This window comes from Colias eurytheme, chromosome 14, assembly GCF_061535395.1.
Source record: "Colias eurytheme isolate Ceu_HAF_F1 chromosome 14, ilColEury1 Martin Lab GWU primary, whole genome shotgun sequence".
NCBI classification, from domain to species: domain Eukaryota; kingdom Metazoa; phylum Arthropoda; class Insecta; order Lepidoptera; family Pieridae; genus Colias; species Colias eurytheme.
The window spans coordinates 9,730,584-9,745,157 of record NC_142993.1 but is presented as its reverse complement, the minus strand read 5'-3'; the positions used below and the strand labels follow the sequence as shown (position 1 = coordinate 9,745,157).

Here is a 14,574-nt window from a genome sequence, read left to right as displayed (position 1 = left end):
ATATTACCACGTAACCACCAAAATGTTGTGAAAAATAATAATACGTACGTCATAGAGCTTACGATTTCCATCTAATACCTTTATTGCCATCTAGCGTCAAAAAATGGAACCACTTCAATTCCTTATTTTCAGATTCTGTCAGCGTCTCTATACATCGTGGACCACCTACCAGAGGGCGCGCAAGGCTTGTGGGCGATCGTCAACTGTGAATCTTGGTGCGCTCTTGGCGAACTAGAGTGGGTGCCGTTTTCAGTCATTCGACGAGCTATGGAAGTCAATCTTTTGGGTTCGTATCTAGGTGTAAGCTTCAAAATGGTTTCACTGAAAACCGCTAGATGGAGCTAGTTGTTCGAAAGTAATTTCTTTAGACACTGAATTATTAAATTACTGTTTGCGGGCTTTATGGGAAATTGATGTTGTAGTATTCCCTTCTGTATTGTATGGTTACGGGGTTACGGTTACCCGAAATTCGGAGGCATTATTAAAGGTGCACTCACACACATCAGTCACCGTCAAGTCACCGATGACTGATCGGTGACGGTTTGTGTACGTATCCACAAACACCAGTCACCGTCATGTGGTCCGTCAGTCACGTCGCCGGTTTGACTGAATCATTGAACACATACATCAGGTTAGTCAGTGATTAGACGTGTGTCACGCTAGAGAACATGTAGCAATTGACGGTAGCACGACGCTGACTGAACTGAGACGTGACGGCACCGGGTGAGTGGGGATAAAAGTATGATACATGTATGGAAAGATTATTTGACGTGCCTGACCGGTGACGTCACTGATAGATTTCGTGCCGGCGACTGTCGTGTGGGAACAGAGTCATACTATACGTAGTATATTATTATTAGTCTGTGCTAGAACTATTGATACATATTTTTTTTTAATCCTGTCCGGTGACGTGCCGTGACGGTGACTGATGTGTGTGAGTGCACCCTTATTTGACTGAAAATTTTTACGCGACAAATGTGAAAGGCGTTGCGTTAAATATTTCAAAGAGTTTCCATATAAATATTTTAATAATTGCCCGTCGTGATGTATCCTTGAATAATATAATGTTCACGAGCACATTCATATTCGCTTTTAATCCCTTGTATGTATAATATTATATATGTGGGGATGGTGTAAATAAAAACGCCAAATTAGCCCAATCAGTTTAATTCCCAGACACCGAACAAAAATACATTTTTAACAATCCTCCATTTCTTTTCGTACCGAGACACAAAGTCAAGTCATAGATAACCATCAATCTACAGATAACATATCCACAGAGTAAATAATAGAAAAACACAGACTAAAAATAAAGCTTATTATGAAATACATCTTAATATTTTATCCTATTCCCACACGGTCATCCTGCAGAATCATCTGTCCCAGATGAGTCAACAGTCGCTACCCATGGCTTCATCATATCAGCTGAGCTTGAGCTTCTTTCTCTTTTTATAATTCTTATTATTTTCATCTTGTATATTCTGAATATTTGCTTTCGCCATCCTTCTTAGTTCTTCACGGTCGTTGTAATTTCTATTTATTAATTCCTCAGTCTTAACACAGCCAAAATGTCCGTTTTCATGATGTTTTCTTATAATTTCATTTTTTAAATCAAGCGAGGTAAACATTTTAGCATAAGTTAATCTGTCTAATTGATCTTCAATGAGTGGTAGTGGATATCTTTCTTTAATAATTTTCTTATTCAATTTCCTGTAATCAACGCACAATCTATAGTTTCCATTCTTCTTTTTTGCAAGCACAATTGGACTAGCATAATCAGACTTACTTGTTTTTATTATTCCTTCATCAAGCCATTCTTTAATCTGTTTGTCAACAATGTTAAGCTCCAACGGTGACAATCGTCGTGGATTCTGATAAACTGGTACATCATCGGTTAATAATATTTTAAGTTTTACATTTGATTCTTTAGTACATCTTTTGGGGTTATATTCTTTTATAATATTCTGTATTTTATTCTTATATTCTTTGTTTTCAATATTTGTGATATCTTCATTTTCATTCTCTAGCATTGTAAGGTGTAATATTCTTGTTGCAGTGATAGTTCCAGCCTTAAAATTGATTTCTACTTCTTTCAGTACAGGATTTCCTAATATAATGTTGACAGGGATAGCGCCATCATCAACAACATAAAATAAAGTTTCAAAATAACAATCATCAATTTCAATTTTTGCTGTGAAAGATCCTTTTGTATAAATTTCCTTTTCAGCTATTCCAGTTAAAGTCTCTGTGGTTCCTGAACTATAAGATAACAATTTTTCACCTTGAATCTTCCTAAAATAAGACATAATTATTAAATTAGCATCGCTTCCGGTATCAATCAGGGCTTCTACATCAATATTGTTTATTTTCAGCATCTTAAAAGGTCTCACATCAATATTATTCTTAGTTGACATAATTTCCAAACTCTTCTTTATACTTTTAGAACATTCAGTTGATTTATGGCCAAACAAGTTGCATTTAAAACATTTAATGCCTTTAGTACAATTAGGCGACTCATGATCTAAATCTCCACAATTGAAACATCTCTTTACTCTTAATGTTTTTTGAATTTTCATGCCAATGGACTTTGATACTGAATTACTTTGAATCTTATTAGGTGAATAATATGATTTTTTCTTAATTTCTGAATAAATGTCTAACTTCTTTCTGAATTCTTTAATGTTACAAGCGCCATATAAAATATTTTTGTTGGACTCACTGTCTTTAATACCGTCGATGACATATTCCATCAGGGCTTCATCTTCAACATTCCCAAGTACTGCAAGTTCCTTCATATGTAAAAAATATTGCTGATGAGTCTCATTCATCTTCATCCGGCGTGTTGAAAGTCTCTTGTGAACAGTTGCACTGTTCAACTTCTTACCAAATTCCTCGCGGAGCTCAGACTTAAGTGTATCCCACGTGGTGGTCCCACTTAGTGAACGTGAAAATAGCTTGGCGGTCCCCGTGAGGAGCCGCTTCGAAAATATGAGTTTTTCTAATTCGCCCCATTGCATTAGAGAGGAAACGTCTTCAAATTCTCTTATGAAAGCTTCGACGCCATAAGCATCATCACCCGAAAATGGCGTCATTGATTTCTCTAAATCAGTAAAGCTAATACGCGGCGATGGTTCACCATAATCATCATCATCCTTTAATAGTCGTTTCGGCGGCATGTTGAATAATGTAAATAATAAGTTTTATATAGTCTTCAAGTCGTAATCGTACAATAATCATAAGCTTCTTTAAATCTTAGTCTTCTTAGTTCATAATTCGTAAAGTCTTAATCTGGTTTAATCACCGCAATCATAATCTTCCATTTATTTTCTTTATTCCACCATCCCGGACGAGCCCCCAAATTATGTGGGGATGGTGTAAATAAAAACGCCAAATTAGCCCAATCAGTTTAATTCCCAGACACCGAACAAAAATACATTTTTAACAATCCTCCATTTCTTTTCGTACCGAGGTCCGAGACACAAAGTCAAGTCATAGATAACCATCAATCTACAGATAACATATCCACAGAGTAAATAATAGAAAAACACAGACTAAAAATAAAGCTTATTATGAAATACATCTTAATATTTTATCCTATTCCCACATATATATGAAGTTTATTCACTTTGAATAAATAGGAATAAATTGGCCTTCATTTTAAATAAAGAGAAAAGTAATTCACATTTATTTTAATCAAAGAAGGTGAAAATGTTTTATAGGTAGTTGAATGCGTTCGTGTGAGTAAAAATTTTCGCATAGAAAGTTTTTCATAAAATTTAATTCACACTTAAAATAACTTTTAATGCGCATAACAGTAGGGCAGTAGGTACGAAATAATCTTCTATTTATATGAAATAGTATCGATTTATAAAAGCATTACTTTAATATACGATACCTTTTTATCTCTACGACTTTTGCCTTGTTCTAGGCTGCAATTTGCAAAATAATATCATCTTTTGCTACTAGAAATATCCGGTAACTCACTTTCTCCTGAAATTTCACCCTCCGTTCCTTCAATTATTGTTGTGGCAAACCGTAATAGCCAATTACTTAATACCATTGCGAAGGGACTGCGCAAATATTTTGTCGTTTGAATTTATCGTTTTACTCGTAAGTGTTGTAAGCAACGTTAAATTATAATCCCGTGGAGTGGATTCTACAGTCAAAAAATCCTAGTAATCGTAACATTTAATAGGAACAAAGCTCCTAAAGTAAGAGTAACAATAAAGCTAATAAAGTAATAGACATAAATTATATAAATCCTCGTTTGGATTTATTACTTAGTTTTTAACATTTATTTTAATAAATATACTTACTCATGTATCTTCCAAGTAACCTCGTGGGCGAACTAATTGAGCATGCAAGACTACATGCGATTATAATAATATCCTCTATTGAGAATGTAACAATTAATGGTGTAGGTATAACTAATCCATCTTCGTCAAACGCTAGTAAGCCTGTCGCTCCATTGAACTATGGAACTTCCTTGGGATAATAAGGCGGAATATACACTTGCGTACTAAACTATGTTAGGAGAGACAACTCCTGTAGACTAATAGTTGAGAATTTCGAAACTAGTCTCTTGTGTTTGTTTCATAGCAAGTATTATCTCTTGAAAGTTAAGAAAATAACTTCAGTGTAATGTTAAAAGACATTAATTCGTCGTGTTTAAAATAAAATAAGCTTTAATAAAATAAGCGTTTTATCATTCAAAAAATTAATTTAATATGACATATCAAAGTGAAATCTCGACCATGTTCACGCCCGTCTAAGCGTACACATATAGCGTGCAATTCTGAATATGTGCTAAACTGGTTTTATCTGCATTTAATTCAAAAGTGACTTAAGTATTAAATAAAAAAGATATCACTGAAAGTCAACCATTAGGATGACAGCGAGCTCAAAAGTTTAAGCGGACAAGCAGTGGGACAGAGGCAAATAAATATTTTTACTAATTGGGGTGCTTAAAATGTTTTTGCCAACAGAAATAATGTTATATTCTGATAGCTGCGTTTATACTGCGATGTATTCGCTCGCAAGTAATGAACCTAATAAAACATAATCACTGTGAAAGCTTATATATAACGCAATAGAATTTACGCTAATTGCCTTGGGAATTCAGGCATAGAATAGACACATTCTTATGGACATACCTTAACGCATATACCTACGTATAACAATAATATTAACAATAAATTGCTTAAGTAACAGATAACATCGTTTAACAAGTGCAATTTTGCCCGTCAGCATCTAATAAACCAGAAAAAAGTATAAAACGATTTTTATTGTTAGAAAAATATACCTAGCCTCTAAAAATAAAGCATAAAATATTCAGCACACATAACAATTATGTACTGGAAAAAATAGTTCGTACTTTTGTAAAAACTTCACGGTTTGTTGTTTCAAGAATTTCCAGGAATGAAAGCAACGTTTAACTCAACCGGGTCAGGAATATATTTAAACTCCTGTTAACCCGCTGGCTTAATTACTATAAGTGTTTTATGCCGATAAGGCTGTTCCGCTAAACTTTTTGTATCTAGCAGTACGTGAATTAAATGAAATGAATTCATTTTGCACAAACTTGATAAGCCTAAGCTTAAAGTATGATATGATCAACACAATTCGCTAGTGGCAGTAGTAAATAATACTGAAAGTGTATAAAATTTGAATGAAAAGTTTTTAATCTTGTTATGAACGTCAAGTTGGTGAGAATGGTAGCGATCTGTGTGATCGTGTTTGGATGATGTTTATATACTCACATTTATATTAACATATTTTACCCGGTACACAAAAACGTAGCTCCGCGGACTTCAGCTCCTTAATTATAATATAATAAATTGTAAGACACGATGATATATAAATTAAACGGTGAAAAGACAAGAGAATAAAAAAATCTCAAACTGTCAAATTTACTATCTTCTGGTGTCTATGTACACCAGAAGATAGTAAATTTCCCACGCGTTTAATGTTGAGCTTAGACTACGTGCGGGTAAGATTAATGCGGTCCGAGCATAACCCAATCTGAAAGAAAATGTTCTAATAATGATTCCTAATTTTCTTCTAGAAAAAGATAAATGCCTTATAGGCTGGGATTTAGTTTATTACAGATACTAGCTATGCGCGCTCAGTTACGTCTGCTTACTTTTCTTCTTACTGCGACAGTCGTTTTGTTTAAATATTTTGCTTCTTTAAAATTTTACTTTATGAATAATTAATAAGATTTCGTTAAAGCGATTCAGATATTCAGGCGTGAACCGACAGAGTTTCGCGTTTATAACTTCAATAGTGTTTAATTATCTTCAATTCCTGTTATTTTTAAACTTAGTTCTGTACCCAACAAACAAAGGAATAATATGGCTTACAATATTAATATTACATGTAACATATTCCATATTATTTGTATCGATTTCTTAACATCTCATATAAGCCAATATTTCAATTTTTATACCCACATTCTCAATTTAGCATAGTTTTGAAATGAATAGACGGAATTTGGCATTTTGCCGAAACGAAGTATTTGGCTGGCTGAATATTATTACGGCTTTTTAAATAATATTAAAGCGCGAATTTTTAGTAAGGTCTATGTCTACGTATTTATTGTAGAAGAAACTTTAAAATACTTGGAAATATACGAATCTTACTCTTATCCTTTAGTACTAAATCCTTTCTTACGTTTATCGCATTGAAACGTCGTCTACATTTACCCTTTTATCTCGTCTAGGCCGCAATGGCCTCAATTTTCTTTGGAGTTGAGATTCTTGTGCCTTATTGCAAATATTTTAGATCGTTATCTTTTTACGATAAAAAGTATAAATTACCCATAAACTGTTTCATACTACGATCAATATTCAATATACAAGATGCTGCAGATAATGAGATTCAAATATAAATAAAATAATTTATATTCTTCCTTTCACGCTTCGATGTACATATAATAACGTTACATATTTTTTCAACGGAAATAATATCGTAAAATATATTATTCATCCAATTGGAAGGTTCGAACGGAAGCTAGTAAAATGATAATATAAACCAATTTTCTCAACATCAGATTTTGCCGGCTAGATTATTTGAAATATTATTTTAGTTTATTTCATAACATCCTAAGCGTAATGTAGAGCCTTCTTCGATAAATAGGCTATATAACACCGAAAAATCAAATCGGACCAATAGTTCCAAAGATGAGCGCGTTCAAACAAACAAACTCTTCAGCTTTATAATATACTTGTATAGATCTTAAGAACCTACAAATTATTATAAGTGAAAATAAACCTAGTACCTATGTAAATGAATAATAAAAATTCAGTGTAACATTAAAGTTTTATTCAGGGATTTACACTATTCAGTATTATTATACAGATTACACTATTACATATTGCTATTTTATAAAAAATGTGCTCATATTGTGAGTTGAGGTTAATTAAACGTGTTAATTCAGATCCGGGCTAACTTTTTAATAAGCCGCGAGCCTGAAGCCTGAAAGTTTGGAAGTTGGAAATTAAAAATTTCTGCTTATGTTGCTCGTATAGAGTGTTTTATTTTTTCGTGATGATACGTAACATCGTATCATATTTTTGTCAAAATGTTATAATATAATTTATGACTATATGACTTTACATTCTATAATGTTTTTCTAACCATTCTTTTCAGATTAAAAGTACATATTTGAGATTAAATTAAATTTAAAGAAAATTGTTTACTTTACCGAAATATTTAAAAGCAGAAAGGCTCTATATTCCACTTATTAATTTGAAAAGTTTTTCCTTGTAGATGATCTGAATGCTACACCCCAGTCCATCGAGTGATTGTCAAATAATACTGAAAGTTTCAAACGAGAAGGATAATAATTCTATTATCCTTCTCGTCGTAATTACTTAGACTTTTAACTTTTAGGTGGTTAAAATTTCATACCATTGTAATTTTCAAATAGCTCATTAAGGATTCTCCTAAAATTAATGTAGTTATTTATGTAAAATTTCCTAAATGTTATCAACATGTAATGTACCGAACACTTAATTTTCCTGCCAGGCAAAATATGAAGCTATACAGTATACATATTTAATTTCGTGTAGGCTTTAATTACGTTAAATATTAACTAATGAGATATTTTCCGAGTTCACATTGTTCTATTTATCTGTAACAATGAAATCTTGACGTTTCCTTTAAAACATTTGCAAGAATTAGAAGTCTCATTACTCTTTGTCTCAGCTATGTATTACTTTGTTTCCAGCAACTTGCTATAATTTTATGTCAGACTCATTTTACTGGACGTATTATATTTTAGCAAAGTGTGAATAATTGCAATAAGTTCCTTATGGAAACAGTAAATTAAGTTACATGACCTGGAATAGCCTTTTAAATATACACTGTTCAGAGCACTTCATATTGGTATTGACTTCAGAAATAATAGGAAATTCTTGCATGGGAAGAAAGATCGGCCTTTAGAGTTTAGACTTAAAAATTGTAGAGCAGCTTTAATGAACTCTGATCATCTACTACTGCCATTTAGTAATATTAAAAATGTTTCGACGCATTAATTTTCTAACGTTACATGGATTTAATTATACGCAATGTAAATTAATTAAATAATTCCAATAATCAAATTGTCTCTGTTATCTCCAAATTGTACCTATGTGATTAATGAAATAAAATCGCTTGAGTATTTTATTTAATTCTATGTTCGATGACATGTGACATCGGCCAATCCCACAGCCCCACTGGCGACCTAAACTTATATGCAGTGGGATCAAATATGGGCTAATATGCATATGATCCTCGACTAAAGGTTGCCTGGAAGGGATCGCTGCTTTAGCGATAAGGCCGCCTTTTTGTACCTGTTTGTTTGTATGTGTTTTTTTCGTATTGTTTCCTTGTTTTGGTGCAAATAAAGTATTTTCATTCATTCATTCATTCATTCATATTTCTTATGTACACTGTACAGGCCCAGCTCGCCTCGTCCAAGTGATGCTACCGCTCGTACGCAGAGCGCGCGGACGCGTGGTGCTCGCATCGTCCATCCTGACGCACGTGGCGGCGCCGGTGCGCGGCGTGCACGCGGCGTCGCTGGCCGCGCTCGACGCGATGGCGGCGTGCCTGCGCAGGGAGCTGAAGCCGCGCGGTGTTGATGTGGTGAGTATATAGTAGCGCGTATGTTAATACAGGGGCCGTATTATGACCTCCTGACTGACAAATTCATATATATAATGATCGCAATAACCAGCCATGGTTAATTATGGTATTTAATGCATTTTCCAGTCAGTTCAATTCACGGCGTAAACTGTCTGGAAATAAGAGTTTATAATACGGCCCCTGAAGGGGCGCGTGGTTCTCGCATCGTATGTAGTGATTCCTGACGCACGTGGCAGCGCTGGTATCCTTTCTCAGGTTTAAAACTATATTTGTAACAAATTTCAACCAAATCGGTTCATTATTTCAGGCGAGAAAATAGACAGATAGACAAAGTAAAAATAATACAATAAATATCTAACCACATTTTTATATTATACTGATTCAGGTAAGATAATGTTAAATATATATGAAATACATTTTCCTTTGTAAGGTATGCATCACGTCTATCACATGATATCAGACACTTAGGCGAAACACGTTTCAGGCCTTTTGAAATGTTCTTACGACCCCAAAATCACCTAAATATTTAATTTTTATAATAAAAAGTACATAAATATTAGTTATTGATCTAGTTACATGTAGAATAGTGCGAAATGATAAGAATATCATTTTGTTCTTATATCCTTCCTAGCGAACGATGCAGGACCCGTGGGATTATAAAGAAAAATTACTTTATGTCTTGAAAAATTACTATCATAAAACATAAAGCATTGATAAATTGTATCCCTTTATATAAAATTACAATGTAAAGATTCAAAGAGTACCAAATTATGTGTTTTCGACTTTGACCGTTAACGCCTTGGTGCCTTAAAGCGTCACATAAACTTAATAATGAAGACTTATGTTGCAAATAATCTGAGTTATAACTTTAAAATTTTGTGGGTCGCACACGTAATGGGTTAACCTCGTTACTAGCACTATCGGGAAGAATTTTAGACGAAACTAATGAGCGTCTTGCACCTAAACCAAATTTATACCGCGAAGTTCCGACTCAATTAATGGTACAAATTCGATTAGAAAACTTCGTAAATTACGTTCCCTTGAATAGCTCGTTCCTTTTCATTATGAAAGAGGTTTGTAGTGTTTGCTTTCATTAGAATTAATCCAGATACGATTACCTATTCATCTCTTTTATACTGACTTCAGACTAATTTTATGACCGCTTCTTGATTTTTTTTCAGTTAAGTATCTATCATTGGCGATCGTCGTATATTCAAACGATTCATTTATATATTCTTTTGACGCCGTTATATTCGCTTCTTTTTGTACGTTCTTTATTACGTGTATACAGTTATCTATCTAATTATCTATACATACTAGCGGTCCGCCCCGGCTTCGCCCGTGGTACATGTTTACGTTTTCTCTACATAAGAACCATCCTCGTACTTCAAGGAATATAAGAAAAAAAGAATTATTGAAATCGGTTCAGCCGTTCTCGAGTTATAATTATTCATTTTCATTTTTATATATAAGATTATTAACTACCTATAAATATGTTAGAAATTACTTAATTAGTAGACCGGGAGATACTGACACGAAATTTCGGGTCATTTGTAACAGGATGGCGGTTCTACAGGGGTCTTAGTACGCAATGATAAAAAGAAAAATGATGGTGTGATCGCTGGTATCGGTGGCTTAGTCGCGTGGGCGTTAGCCGAACTCGTCGGAAAAATAGCGAAAGTCAAACGATTTGTAACACAAAAATTTTAGTATTTACCGATAGCCCATAAAAAAGAAGTAGGCGGTAGTGTCATGCCATACTTTTCCGGTGTGACTTACAGCCCGCCATACCGACGCGAATATGTTGATTTAAATAAAATAATTATTCAACCATTTGTACCAGGCTAACTTTTGCACAGGTAACCATAGTCGTGCAGCCATTTACAAAAATCGCCATGCCATACTTTTCGGACGATTCCAAATGGTCGCCATACCGCCGAAAATCTGCAAAAAAAATTTATTTCGCCAAACTTTTTATACCAGTATTGCATTTGGATTTTTGGAGAGTATTTGATAAAATGTGACCATTATTATATTTGCCATACTTTTAGTAGGGGGAAAAAGTGCTGTCATACTTGAAAAATTAATTTAGTATTAATTTATATAAGTGAAGATTTCCAACACCTATATCTTTGAAATTTTGTATTTATATTTTTTGATCCTCAAACTTCCAGGAAAAATAAGTGCCATACTGTTACAAATCGTTTGACTTTCGCTATTTTCCGACGAGTTCGACTAACGCCCACGCGACTAAGCCGCCGGTACCAGCGTTCACACCATCATTTTTCTTTTTGTCATTGCGTACTAAGAACCCTGTAGAACCGCCATCCTTTTACAAATGACTCGAAATTTTGTGTCAGTATCTCCCGGTCTATAGATTTAACAATAATATGTTTATATTAAATGCATTCATACAATTTAATCGCTTAACTGAATCTATTTTATGTGCATTGTGCATTACGCTGTTCTAGAATAATGCACGCTAGAAAATATAAATCAATAGAAATATGCCGAATAAATAATTTGCAAACGAGGCATAAATCATGGATTGGCTCTCGTGCATTTATGAGAAAAGCGAGAGGCAATCTAAGGCATATCTACGAGTGACCGAGCTTTAGCAATTTCATTACTGTTCAACCGATAGAACTACAAAAAGAAAGTCTAAACTTTAGCACACATTCAATAAATCATATTTCTCTTTGATATAACTTCTGATATCACGACTGTTTATCCTGTATTTATTATTCACTTTCAAAATAACATCAAAAGCAGTATAATTAGGTGCTTTCGTTATTACACAGATGAAATACAAATGACTACTTAATTTAGTAATACATAAATATGTAACATTATAACGCTCGATCCGGCTTCATTATCTTGTAACTAGGTTAAGTCTAGTTCTAATGAGAGGCATATTAAAAGTTTAATGTCCCTACTTGGTATCATGTTCGCGACTTATATTTAGAGCGCCCTCATTTTGAGAATGGTTAAATTATTAAAAATTAATTGTTTTAGCAGGATTTCTTGCGTGGTAGAATAGAAATTTTTAATTATGTATATACCTACATGTAATCGTAAGATTGGTGGTTGGTTCAGAAATTTGATGTCAATGAGGAGGCTTCGATGCAAGATCATGTTAGTAATTAAATAATTTTAACATGTATCTTACGCAAACTTGTGTAAAATTAGTATAAAAAGCAACGTAGAATTTCAAAGCACAAATAGATAGAATCGAAATGGTTTGGGGATTATGAATAATTTTTCGTTTATAAGTCAGATAGAGTCAGATAAGTAAAAGTTTAGAGAAGTAAAATCTGTAAAATATTTTATCGGTTACATTTTTAAAAAGCCAATTTCTAAGTGGTTCCCTTGAAGTTGCTATTTAAATATGTAATAAATTTATAAACGGTCTGTAAAATACAGCTTGGTTTGGTAAAATCCATCTTTTATTTTAAAATAACGTTTAAGTTTAAAAGTATCCTTGTCTTTGTCTCAGATAATAGCTATTTTGAGGTTATTTCAAATTTCTCTCTAACTTTTATTGTGATCAATAACAAAAAGCTTTCTAAGCTTCAATGCTCTTATAATTTATTTTCATCATGACAAGCATATTCTCGTCTTAAACATTATATATAAAAATTGTTATGAAAACTATCGCTTTGTGAGGAACATTAACAATGAGAAAACCTTGTTTCGAATATAATTGATCTCATTACAGAAACAGATAGTTATAGAACGCATAGATAAATACTAAAAATGACACAAATCATTAATTATATTTTCGTAAATTATATTAATACTTACATTATTTTAATTCGGTTTCCTTTAAACAAAGCAATGTACAACGAATGAAATACCAATTTTATGTATTTTAATTGAATTTTATTTAACGAAGGTGTAGTTTGCTCGAAGCAGAAACGTATAAAATGAACAAATTATTCGCAAAATTAATTAATACGCTTTGAAGTTGTTATTTCTGTAAACAGTATACTGTAAATGATATTCGTGTGTAATATTATGACTCATATAATTTGAGACGTATTCAAAATATGAACTTCATTGGACTGGCTTGGAAAATGTAATTTATTTAATGTGTGCATGTCAAGTGGATAAATAGGTTTTGTGTATATGGTGACTTAGCAAAGACTTTGTTCTTTGATATCCTCCATCTTTAAGAAAGTTAGATATTATTCAGAATATCAAAGCGTTTCAGCTGACATCAAAAGCTGTCTGGAATTCTAATTTGTGTCGCGAACGAAGCCTTGAGCATAGCTTTTACATGTAATTTAAACTATGTAAAGCAATAAAAACTTGGATAATTAGCTATTCTTATATACTTACTTAATAGTAATTTTTGGGTGGGCTAATTAATAACAATATGGTTGATAAATAACAACTTTTCATGATCATTCTACACTCAAACATATAACGTTCGATATGCGACATAAATTCACGTACAAATAAATATTTTAATAAAAACCATTTTAGCGTTCATTCTTTAAATAACGTCACATTTCACGGAGCAATATCGCTACGTTCAGTATAGTATATAAATATGTACTTAATTAAGTCTGAAAATAATCTCTTTCTAACAAGGTACCAAGCACTTGTAAAGAAAATCAAAGGCATATTATGTGTACGCCTGTCCTCTTATTGTATTTGTATTCATTTAACATAGCGAAAGATACTTATTTCTTTCATTTTTAAGATAAGCCTAATTGGTACAGTGGTTGTGTTCCTCTCGCGATGAAAACTAAAAAGGCAAAAACTGTTAATTTGGCAAGGCACAGAGCGCTAATCATAAGTGAACTGTATTTGCCCCCAACCCAAAAAATAACATCACTCTCATCATTTTACATACATAAGTGTAATACAAATCAAAACACACTATGAATATAACTCTAACTAGGTACATATTTTCATTCTATCTATACAAGATATCAATCAATTTAGATATTGAATTACATAAAATTTACTTTCCTAATGTACTTACGTCCCACTTATTGTTTCCAATCAATAGGTGTTGACTGGCAGAGATCGCAGCGCGTCAATAAGGTTCATTGTTGTGATATATGTGTATGTGTATATGTGATATGTGAATTGTTTATTCATTTCATTCATTCATTCAATAGGTGGTAGTAGCAGCAGGCGAATACACGACGGGCAGCGCGTGGCTCAACGAAGAGAAGCTTCTGGAACAAGCACGTGACATGTGGAAGCGGCTGAGTGACGAACAGAAGGGCGCGTATGGAGAGGACTACTTCGAGCAAGCGCTGCGTAGCTTGGAGAAGTATACGAAGAATGCGGTAAGTAGAATATTAGGGGTAAATGAATTCTGTAAAAAAAAGACGTTGTGGCACTCGGGGACTGCCGCGGTAAAGCTATTGCCTAGCATGCCTTCAAGCCATACCTCCGTGTCCGTCGGAGTGGGGAGCGTGAGGTTTT

At 33.4% G+C, this 14,574-nt stretch overlaps 2 protein-coding genes and 1 long non-coding RNA gene across 4 annotated transcripts in view; 2 read left to right on the top strand and 1 right to left on the bottom strand.

Annotated features, from left to right (window-relative positions):
- Positions 1–14,574, top strand: part of LOC149903047 (uncharacterized) — a 176,385-nt gene that overhangs the window by 62,075 nt on the left and 99,736 nt on the right. The window lies entirely within an intron of this gene.
- LOC149903057 (D-beta-hydroxybutyrate dehydrogenase, mitochondrial) overlaps positions 1–14,574 on the top strand; it is a 48,921-nt gene that overhangs the window by 26,668 nt on the left and 7,679 nt on the right. The window contains exons 5-7 of the mRNA XM_090109178.1: positions 133–286; positions 8,942–9,129; positions 14,262–14,435. Coding sequence (XP_089965304.1) covers positions 133–286; positions 8,942–9,129; positions 14,262–14,435 — 516 coding nt within the window. The remainder of the gene's footprint in view (positions 1–132; positions 287–8,941; positions 9,130–14,261; positions 14,436–14,574) is intronic.
- Positions 1,152–3,598, bottom strand: LOC149903058 (uncharacterized). Of its 2 annotated transcripts, XM_090109176.1 has the most exons (2): positions 2,720–3,598; positions 2,175–2,292 (listed from the first exon to the last, which is right to left on the bottom strand). In XM_090109176.1, the coding sequence occupies exons 1-2, from the start codon at positions 3,174–3,176 to the stop codon at positions 2,237–2,239; spliced, it is 513 nt and encodes a 170-aa protein (XP_089965302.1). In that variant the 5' UTR covers positions 3,177–3,598; the 3' UTR covers positions 2,175–2,236. The 2 variants fall into 2 exon arrangements, with proteins under 2 accessions (XP_089965301.1, XP_089965302.1); XM_090109175.1 differs by having other exon boundaries at positions 1,152–3,598.

What these genes read in the sequence shown, in the direction of transcription:
- LOC149903058 (XM_090109175.1), bottom strand. Translation starts at nt 3,176, where the DNA reads ATGCCGCCGAAACGACTATTAAAGGATGATGATGATTATGGTGAACCA.